Source organism: Notolepis coatsorum (assembly GCF_963971535.1).
Source record: "Notolepis coatsorum genome assembly, chromosome: 10".
In the NCBI taxonomy this organism is placed as follows: domain Eukaryota; kingdom Metazoa; phylum Chordata; class Actinopteri; order Aulopiformes; family Paralepididae; genus Notolepis; species Notolepis coatsorum.
In genome coordinates, this window is record NC_140174.1 from 123,352,145 (window position 1) to 123,362,862 (window position 10,718).

Here is a 10,718-nt window from a genome sequence, read left to right on the forward strand (position 1 = left end):
TAACACAAGCAAAGCACATGAACAGAGCAAGCAGAGCACATATCATAAAGCAAGCAGGGCACATGCACATTAAGGTAAAAGTGAACATACCATTGGGTCATCACGTTCCTGGTTTGATTGCAGCTTAACTCACTGAGCACAATGAGCTGACTCAATGACTGACTGAATCATGGACTGAATGAGTTGGGGTTTTAATGCAAGTCCTCTGGGCTGCCCCCATAGATGCCAGATGGTAAACCAGTCAAGCCCTCCCATGCTGCCCGCATAGATGCCTGATGTAAATTATTCTCTTTTTACCCCTAAAGTTCATTTAATTTCAATTTACCTTGAAAATAGTTGCAAGGAGTACATTTGATCATTTAGGGGACATTTAAATTGTACCATTTGTTTTGGATAAATAATATATGTAATTTTGAGTCAATAAAATACATTTGGCTCTCTTTTCTCCTAAAGAGTTCGACACTTGAAAGTGGCTGGCGCGCATACCCAACAAAAAAGTGAGTGCGTTATATGATATTACCGGTATGTTTGACTGCTGTCTTTTCCCTTTATTTTCTTCTGAGTGCTTTGTTTACATGTTTACATGAACAGCCACCACTGTAAACAATTTTTTTTTCACCGATAGACTATGCAATGCCGCACCCCGTAAAATCTATAATAATCAAATAAATTAATAAAAAAAACGAACGTTCGAACATCCGTTCGAAAAACTCTGGCAAACGTTCGAACCCTAAAAACAGGGTTCGGGGACAGCCTTAGTACGCACAGAAATATCGGGATTTAACAACCGTGCGTACACGGCAGTGGAGGTTATTGCATGACTACAAGTGAAGCAGTGCTTCACTAGTAATATACAGAAAGAGTAATATACAGATATATATTTAAATTCTTTTTATTTATTTTTTTTTTTTATAAGTGTTTTCCTCTGTGAAAAAACAATGCCAGTGAATTTTTTTCTTCAAAAATGTCCAAGTGACAGCTCTCCTGCAGTAATAACTGCAGTAATGGCCAGATGTCAATCACTCAGTGCTAAAATAGGTGCACACACACTGCACAGGTTGGGCTTAAGAATATAATTATCCAATCAAAATAGGGTATTTGAGTTTACAAAAGGCGGGTAGTGAAACTAAACCTCACTCATACATTTTAATGGGGCTTGACAGTTCTGACACTTTTTTTACACCAATCAGAGAACACCATTTCCTGCTTTGAGAGGTTGAGAGCCCAGTCAGTAACATTACTGTGGCAGTAGCACTGTAGGCTAAATTAAACTTTGCACTAAAGGACCGAAGTATAAATCAGCAACATGGAGAGGACTTATGCATCTGGATCAGAAAAAAAGCTGTGGATGAAAAAGTAAGTACAGTGTTTGTAAACGCTTGTATGCTAACAGTAGCTAGCCAATTTGTTAGCTACCTTTTAGCTTAGCTTACATCACAATGATGATCACCAATCTAACTTACTGTACACAGTAGGGCTGGGCAATTAATCGAAACAGAATCGCGATATCGATTCATAGACCTATGCAATCTCATTTCTAAGTTATGACGATTTTTCTTTTATAAAAAAAAAAGTTATAATTTATTTTTAATTTTTATTTTTTTAGCCTTTTAAATGATTTTATCTGGGTTGAACATGATTTGTGGAACTCCCTCTGGTGTTGTGGTCATGGTATTCACTGACTTTTGGGAAGTATTTCAACATGCACATGGGTATCTTAGTGGTGTAGTGTATCTTGTAGACCAGGCCCATTGCAAGTTGCTGTACTCTGTCGTCTACTCTAAGCCATCCTAGGTTGTCAAAGTGGGCAGGGGTGAGGTGGGTTTTAGGAGTAAGGTCAAGCAGTAGTCTGACCAGTTTGTTTTGTGATGTTTGTAATCTTGTTTTTAGTGCCTTTGAGGTGCTTTGTTACCATGAGGTGCAAGCATAGTCGTAGTACCCTTGAATGAGTGCTCCTGTTAGAGTCTTCAAGGTATTCTTGTTTACCAGAGAGGAGATCCGGTACAGGAATCTAGTTCGTTGGTTGACTTAGTTTTATTACATTGGATCCCATTTTGTCACAGGAAATATTTGCCTCTATAGGATGGAACCCAGGTAGGTAATTTCATCTTTCCTTTTAAGATAAGATAAGATATTCCTTTATTGATCCCCTTGGGGAAATTCAGGCATCATAGCAGCATGGGGGAAGGGGGGGGGGGGTACAAGTAGTGAAACAACACAAGCAGTGTAAACAAATAGGTCAATATAATTAACTATCTAACTAACTGAAATATATATTCACAGTAGTCACAGTGTCACATAAGGTGCAGTATGCATAAGGTAGTGTTATAATTTACTATCTAACTAACTGAAATATACATTATTCATTATTCACAGTATCACAGTATCCACATAAGGTGCAGTATGCATAAGGGTTCCTATTAGTTCTAGGTCGATGTCTGGCAGCAGTCCCTGCCCACTGTTGTGGAGCCTGATGGCCACTGGTATGAAGGACTGTCCGAGGCGGTTAGTTGAGTGTCGGGGGGGTATGAGTCTGTGGCTTCCTTGTCACCTTCACCTAATATGTTTTGATCTGGTCAGGTGCGCTGTCACCTAATATGATTTCATCTGGTCAGGTGCGCTGTCACCTAATTTGATTTCATCTGGTCAGGTGTGCTGTCACCTAATATGTTTTCATCTGGTCAGGTGGGCTGTCACCTAATGTTAATATGTTTTCATCTGTGTCCACTGACCACTGACACACAGTGGGGGATGTTTTAAAAATATAATTTAATATATAATATAATATAATAATTTGTGCTTCACCTAAAAATGTTGTCAGCAGCCTCCACTGGTACACAGGTCCTACGCACACTCCGTATTGATAAATACCATTCGTCCTTACCGTCAATGCTCGTGCATGATTATCCATATATGGTCATGAAACACCCCCATGGGATGTGAAATAATGGTCTAACCCGAGCGAACTCTGAGAAACTTCACGAGCGAGATTGATCACTGAGGTCCAACCAACAAATTGAACGTACGTATACAGCATTTCCCATTGTGAACAATCTTATTTGGAAACATGACACACAGAATAATAGTATTTAGTGTTTTATTTTAAACAATATTTAATCGTATGATTATAGATATTTTTAGAGAATAAATAAATCCAATGAAGTTGCCAAGTTCACAGACAACTCCGCTGAGGAGGAGGGAGCGTGTAGACTATCTTCGGTGCGCCGGGAGCCAAGGATGTTGACTGACCCAGTCCTGCTACAGAACCAGCACATTGACAGAAATAAATGACAAGCTGACCCGACATTAAGCACTGTAATGACTTAAATGAAATCAATTTCAGCAGGCCAACTCTGCGCTCTACAATGCCTATTGTGCCCTCGTCATGAGCCCGTGGTTCTGGTCAGAGTCATTATGGCTTCAGTGGATAACCCTGATCTGCATTTAAGTGCTGTTTTAGATACCCCAGTAATAACAATATAATTGAATTAAATACAATTACTGTAGGCCTGAATGAGACTCCGGCCACCGGCACATTATCAGCCAAAATGCGCATCGCAGATTATCTGTACATTGACAGAGTGGAATCCCGTTCACATTACTGGATTTGTTTATTGATGGAGCTTTGAAAGCTATATGGGTACTGTCTATATATTGCTCCGATGATGTTGGGTAACCTGGCGTAAAATCCTCTCTTGGCCTCCTGTTATTGATATATGGATATTGTATGTAGTTGGTGGGGTTGGGGAAATTTGACATCCAACACTGCGTTTTGCTCCACGCTCCAATGTGGGTCTCAAATTGCGGTACAAATCAAGGAGAATGTGTCTCGGGTAGCAAACTCTACTTAATATTATTATGTTCTCTCTCTGCAAATAGACATGCCCTATATCTCTGAAAACATCTGAGCGCACACCGGAGAAGTATTCCTATAATAACGCTATGAACCAGGCTGAATTGATTCGGAAATACCTATTCCACATGCTATTTAGGGGTTGACAATAATTACACTAATGTCGCTATTTTACAATGAACTATAGTGAATTACGGGCCATACAGAACACGTGCCAGTGTTGAAACTAATGCACGGAAGCTTATTTCCGCGTTGTAATATTCATATTCTACCACCGGGCGCCAGGTACGCATGCTCCGAGCTGTGCGTAGATATACGCACAAAGTCAAGCACAAGTTAAAATTGATAAGTCCCTTAGAAATGATTGTACGCACGGGTTACGCACATATCTGTGCGTACGCAACGTTGATAAATGAGGGCCCTGGTCGTTGCAATCAGCGACTCCTACTGGTCGGTCGGGGCGCCTGTTCAGCAGGAAGGGGATCTGGGGGAAATAGCGTGAACCTCCGCATGCGTTACATTCCCCCAGTGAAACTCTGGCGATGTGGTGTCTACACCCTCCCCAGACTGACAGTAGGGCAGCATGTGGTAGTCTACACCCTCCCCAGACCGACAGTAGGGCAGCATGTGGTAGTCTACACCCTCCCCAGACCGACAGTAGGGCAGCATGTGGTAGTCTACACCCTCCCCAGACCGACAGTAGGGCAGCATGTGGTAGTCTACACCCTCCCCAGGCTGACAGTAGGGCAGCATGTGGTAGTCTACACCCTCCCCAGACCAACCATAGGGCAGCATGTGGTAGTCTACACCCTCTCCAGACTGACAGTGGGGCAGCATGTGGTAGTCTACACCCTCCCCAGACTGACAGTAGGGCAGCATGTGGTAGTCTACATCCTCCCCAGACTGACAGTAGGGCAGCATGTTGTAGTCTACACCCTCCCCCCAGACTGACCATAGGGCAGCATGTGGTAGTCTACACCCTCCCCAGACCGACAGTAGGGCAGCATGTGGTAGTCTACACCCTCCCCAGACTGACAGTAGAGCAGCATGTGGTAGTCTACATCCTCCCCAGACTGACAGTAGGGCAGCATGTTGTAGTCTACACCCTCCCCCCAGACCGACAGTAGTGCAGCATGTGGTAGTCTACACCCTCCCCAGACTGACAGTAGGGCAGTATGTGGTAGTCTACACCCTCTCCAGACTGACAGTGGGGCAGCATGTGGTAGTCTCTACACCAGACCTGGGCATTGTACGGCCCGCGGGATGATTCTGACCGGCCCGCGAAAGATTACATTATAATATAAAAAAAAAAAAAAAAAAAATTTAACTTTTTTTTTCATGTCAACGTTCACACGCACAATATACCCTTACCTAGGATTTTACTTGATTCAACAACAAAGCAGTCGTGGGCAAGCCGAAAATGGTCGAAAGTGTGGTTATTTGAAGTTTGGATTTCTTTTTTCACAACTGAGGTAGGTAGATAACATTTTTGGAGACTAAAGTACAGAAAAAGGGTACCGTTGGGTACCGGTATCAATTCACAGGTACCGGTACCATTACGTATCGGTTCAAATGTGAACGGTACCCATCCCTACTGAACACACAACTGCAGGGCAAGGGCATTTTTGCTCATGAAATGCATAGCCATGTGAAAGCCTTCATGACAAAGTTGCAATTAATTTCAAGGCAACTATAGGCAGCAACAATCTCAAACACATGAAAACCCTGAAAGAAGTCAAACCATCAGCTGATCACCGGCACAGGTACTCATCCATGTTGGGAGCACTGCATGATGAATTTTCAAGGCGTTTTCAAGATTTCAAAAAGGTTGAGGATGAAATGCAGCTGGTTTCTTCTCCCTTTACCTGCAGTGTTGATAGTGCACCCACTGATGTTCAGCTTGAACTCATTGACCTGCAGTCTGATTCACTACTGAAAGAGCACTTTAAGTCAGCATCACTGCTAGAGTTCTACTCTGCTCTCAAGGAGGAGAACTTTCCAAACATGAGAAGACATGCTCAGAAGATGTTGGTTCTCTTTGGATCCACCTATATGTGAACAGACATTCTCAGTCATGACGTTTACCAAGTCCAGGTACAGATCCTCTCTCACTGATGAACATCTGGCAGCTGTGCTTCGCATCTCCACCTCAGACATGCAACCTGACTTTGATGGACTTGTTAAAGCTCAACAGAAACTGGATTTATCACACTGAATGAAAAAAAAAAAAAAGCTGAAGAACACTAAAATGTGGAAATATAACAAGTGAAATGGGACACTTGATATTTTTTTTCTTCTTTTTTTTGCACAGTTCTGAAAACATTAAATGTTTAATATCGGCATGTAAAGTAAAAAAGGCTACTGGGACACTTTTCTTTACACAGTTCAGTGACATGTCTTGTTTATTTTGGCTATAAGATGATGTGATGTCTTTAGAAAGCTAAGAAAATCCTTGTTTCAATAGTATATGAAACTCAAAATAATAACTTTATTTGTATAGCACTTTTTCATACATGCCCTTTGTTATTAATGTTTCACATTTTGTTTATCATTTTGGAAATAAATTCTATTTGAATAAATGATATTTTTGAAAGCTAACCTCACCTTTTAATTGCCAAATAATAACATACACTCTTACCAGGGGTCAAAACAATGCCATTTACTGCTTTTTATATAGAAATAAAATGTATATTATGCATAATTGAGTTTGGAATTTTGGCCCGGCCCTCCAACATATTTTCAGTTGCTCATTCGCCCCCCCGGGAAAAATAATTGCCCACCCCTGCTCTACACCCTCCCCAGACTGACAGTAGGGCAGCATGTGGTAGTCTACATCCTCCCCAGACTGACAGTAGGGCAGCATGTTGTAGTCTACACCCTCCCCCCAGACTGACCGTAGGGCAGCATGTGGTAGTCTACACCCTCCCCAGACCGACAGTAGGGCAGCATGTGGTAGTCTACACCCTCCCCAGACCAACAGTAGGGCAGCATGTGGTAGTCTACACCCTCCCCAGACCGACAGTAGAGCAGCAACCAGGAAGGGAATTGGCATAACGACAAAAAAACACAAAAATCATGCCCAATCTATCCGAGGAAACTATGAAAGAAGGAAGGGTTGTGACGTCAGAATACCAGGGCCCTCATTTATCAACGTTGCGTACGCACAGATATGTGCGTAACCCCTGCGTACAATCATTTCTAAGCAAAGTGTGGGACTTATCAATTTGAACTTGTGCTTGACTTTGTGCGTATATCTACACACAGCTCGTAGCATGCGTACCGGTTGAATATGAAGACTACAACGCGGAAATACGCTTCCGTGCATTAGTTTCAACACTGGCGTGTTCTGTATGAACCGTAATTCATTATAGTTCATTGTAAAATAGCAACAGTAGTGTAATTATGGTCAAAACCCTATAAATAGCATTTGGAATAATAGGTCTTTCTCTCCGAATGAATGCAGCATGGTTTATATAGCGTTATCGGAATATACGGGGTGTACTGACTGACTGCGCTCCGCGTAACTCAACTTGTTATTATTTTGTGCACAGACCGCAGAAATACGGGAACGTTTTTATTATAAACCTGTTAAGCCTTAAGGTCCCCCTATAGGGGACTTTTCTTTTCTTTATCATAAATCGATCAATAGAGACCGTATTATCCCCAATTATCATATCATGTGGTAACATTGGAAAGCCACACTCATTGGCTACAACCCTGTGCAAAGATTTTCGAGATCGCCAAATGATTGACGGAGCTAGAGCCCCGGGAGTCGGGGGTGGTAATGTGTACTTTTGCGTACTTTGGGGCATGCCTCAGATATCGGCATGTAACTCGAGAACCGCTGAACGGATTTTGTCACCTGAAAGGGCAATCGACAGGCAACAAATAGGGCTTTAATTATATCTATATATTGTATTAAAATAAATGCACACCCGAGCCACTAGAGGTCGGCAAAGAATCGTCCACATGTGGGCCCTTGGATGTTAAGAGGTCAATGTTTTTTTTGTAGCCAAGAGTAAAGACCATAACCCTATCAAAAACAGTAGTCAAAGTCTATATTTTCATTTTTACCGATGTTTTATACGATTTATCGGAAATACAAATTTATCGGAAAATGCTAATTATCGTAAAAACCGCAAGGAAATGACTAAATCCAGATTCAACCCTGCCATTGGAAAGAGGAACATTTTCCCTATCCATAGATGTATGATTTGGCCATAATAAGGTCAAGGTCAAGTTCAAGGTCAAATATGAATTTATAATTCATTTATACTGTATTATCATTAATTACTGTATCTACAAATCCTTCTGTTTAATCATCTTCCCGCGGTTCATTTGCTTAGATTTTTTGTACACATGATCTCAATAAGGTGGTGAATGAGCTCAGTGAGCATTTTCTACTACCCGTATCAATTTTTGATCAAAGATGCTAAAATCATAAATCATAATTTATATTCTCCTTTGTTTCATCACAATTTAATCAAGCCTAGTAACAGACACAATATTTCTGATACTGGAAATACATACCCCCAGATCCCTAGATGTTCCTAGATACCAAGAACATGCAAATTGACCTTGCAGAAGTGGAGCAATCTTCCATTTACTTAGGCATGTACCTTTAGGCAAAATACGGCTTACAGATTAACAGGAAGGCTTTGCCATAACGTTACACGAAACAAGTGGAATTTCGAAGCTGTAAGCAGAATACAAGTCATATGAACACCCACGATATAGTGTTCTTCCAGAGTTTATTTGTTGAGTTTATGTGTATAGGCTACCTAATACAGACAACAAAATAGATGCCTCTACAAATCATATTATTATAGCCAATCGAACACAACTAATAAAGGCATTCATATTCCAGCATGGTTATAATGACACACCAACGCCAAACAGTGGTCAACGAACGGTCTTTATTAGTATTTTGAGCTGTCCAGGCAGAATTGCAGCAATGGTCTTAGGAGTCGTTGATATCTGACATCACTGTGTACAAGTCAGCCTTTTATTTATCCCATAACACGGGTTGTGTCTTCTTGTTTAGACAGCGCGTCCGTGAACAATCTCTCGTGAAGTTTCTCATAGTTCGCTCGGGTCAGTCCATTATTTTAATTTCACATCCGATGGGGGCTGTACCATTACCATATATGGATAATCATGCACGAGCATTGACGGTAGAACAAAGCCGTATTTATCAACACAGAGGAGCGTAGGACCCGTGTACGCACGGTTGATAAATCCCAATATTTCTGTGCGTACACACATTCTAAATTCTGTGCTTACGTATGAAAATAGAACACTTTCTAAGAATTGTTGATAAATGAGGGCCCTGGTCCGTCGGTGGTCCTATTATCCTACCGACTACCTTCAATCCCGCTGGGAACCAGGCAAGTGATCTGGAACAAACACTCCATGTCACACATATTGCACAGCACATATTAAAACCCGCTATTCCTAAACCATAAATACTACCACTGCCTACCGTAGTGTCTAATGCTCGTTCCTGCATCCCGGAGTGAGGTGTGCACCTACCTCACTGCACCGGCCGCAACAAACAATTCAACTCACGTTCCTCCCGCAGGTAGCCCCCTATAACGGAACCTGGCTCATTGAGGCCCCTCCTCCTTTCTCATTAATGCCACCCGCCACATAGGCTATTAATGCAAAGTGACGGCCTATAGCCTATACATATTATTTAATGTTTTCATAAGCGTAAAGATACAACAGCTAGATTAATGATCAAGTTAGTTTACTGTTGTGCAGGGTTCGCAGGGCTGTGCCATGTGCTATTATATATGCGCAAGTTAAGTTGCATAATGTAGGCTATGGCTGCTATTATATGTAATTCATATAGGCTACCTAATACCGACAACAAAATAGATTGTATCATATGCCTCTACAAATCATATTATACCCGGTAGCCAATCAAACCACGAATAAAGGCATTCATATTCCAGCATGGTTATAATAATGACACACCAACGCCAAACAGTGGTCAACGAACGGTCTTTATTAGTATTTTGAGCTGTCCAGGCAGAATTGCAGCAATGGTCTTAGGGAGCCGTTGATATCTGACATCACCGTTTACAAATCAGCCTTTTATTTATCCCATAACACGGGTTGTGTCTTCTTGGTTAGACAGCGCGTCCGTGAACAATCTCCCGTGAAGTTTCTCATAGTTCGCTCGGGTCAGTCCATTATTGCACATCCCATGGGGGGTGTTTCATTACCATAATATATGGATAATCATGCACAAGCATTGACGGTAGAACAAAGAGGTATTTATCAACACGGAGGAGCGTAGGACCTGTGTACGCACGGTTGATAAATCCCAATATTTCTGCGCGTACACACATTCTAAATGCTGTGCTTACGTATGACAATAGAACACTTTCTAAGAATTGTTGATAAATGAGGGCCCAGCATTCTATGCTCTGCTTGGTGACAGACTTTGGTGCCAGTTCTATTGAAGCTTGTATTAGAGGAAATATACATCAACCGATATATCAAACGTTAGCTAGTTAACAAAGCAATGGATCACTGATGATCCTGACATCCAAGGTGACCACGCGGTTAAACGTCATAAAGGAGGACACAGCTGATCATGTTCACCTCCACGTCGGCTACACGGTGACGTGACGACCCTTCCTTCTTGTTATAGTCTCCTTCCTTTAATCTAACCAGGACAGGAAGGAGAAAGAAATGAGGCGTTCATAGCTACTGTAACGCTCTGCTTGTTTACGTGTCTCCGTGTAGAGTTGAACCAGGCGGCGCGGACGTTCTTCCCGAAGGAATACCTCTGCCGGAAGCAGAACTTCCAGCGGGCGAGCTGTGCCAAGTGGCCCCTGCCCAGCTGCCGGAAGCT

The 10,718-nt window shown here is 42.0% G+C and overlaps 1 protein-coding gene across 1 annotated transcript in view; it reads left to right on the forward strand.

Moving 5' to 3' along the window:
* Nucleotides 1–10,718, forward strand: part of rnf180a (ring finger protein 180a) — a gene marked incomplete at both ends in the record, with an annotated part of 73,595 nt that overhangs the window by 31,805 nt on the left and 31,072 nt on the right. Inside the window, one exon of the mRNA XM_084323171.1 lies at nucleotides 10,610–10,715. Within this exon, the coding sequence (XP_084179297.1) occupies nucleotides 10,610–10,715 (106 nt within the window). The remainder of the gene's footprint in view (nucleotides 1–10,609; nucleotides 10,716–10,718) is intronic.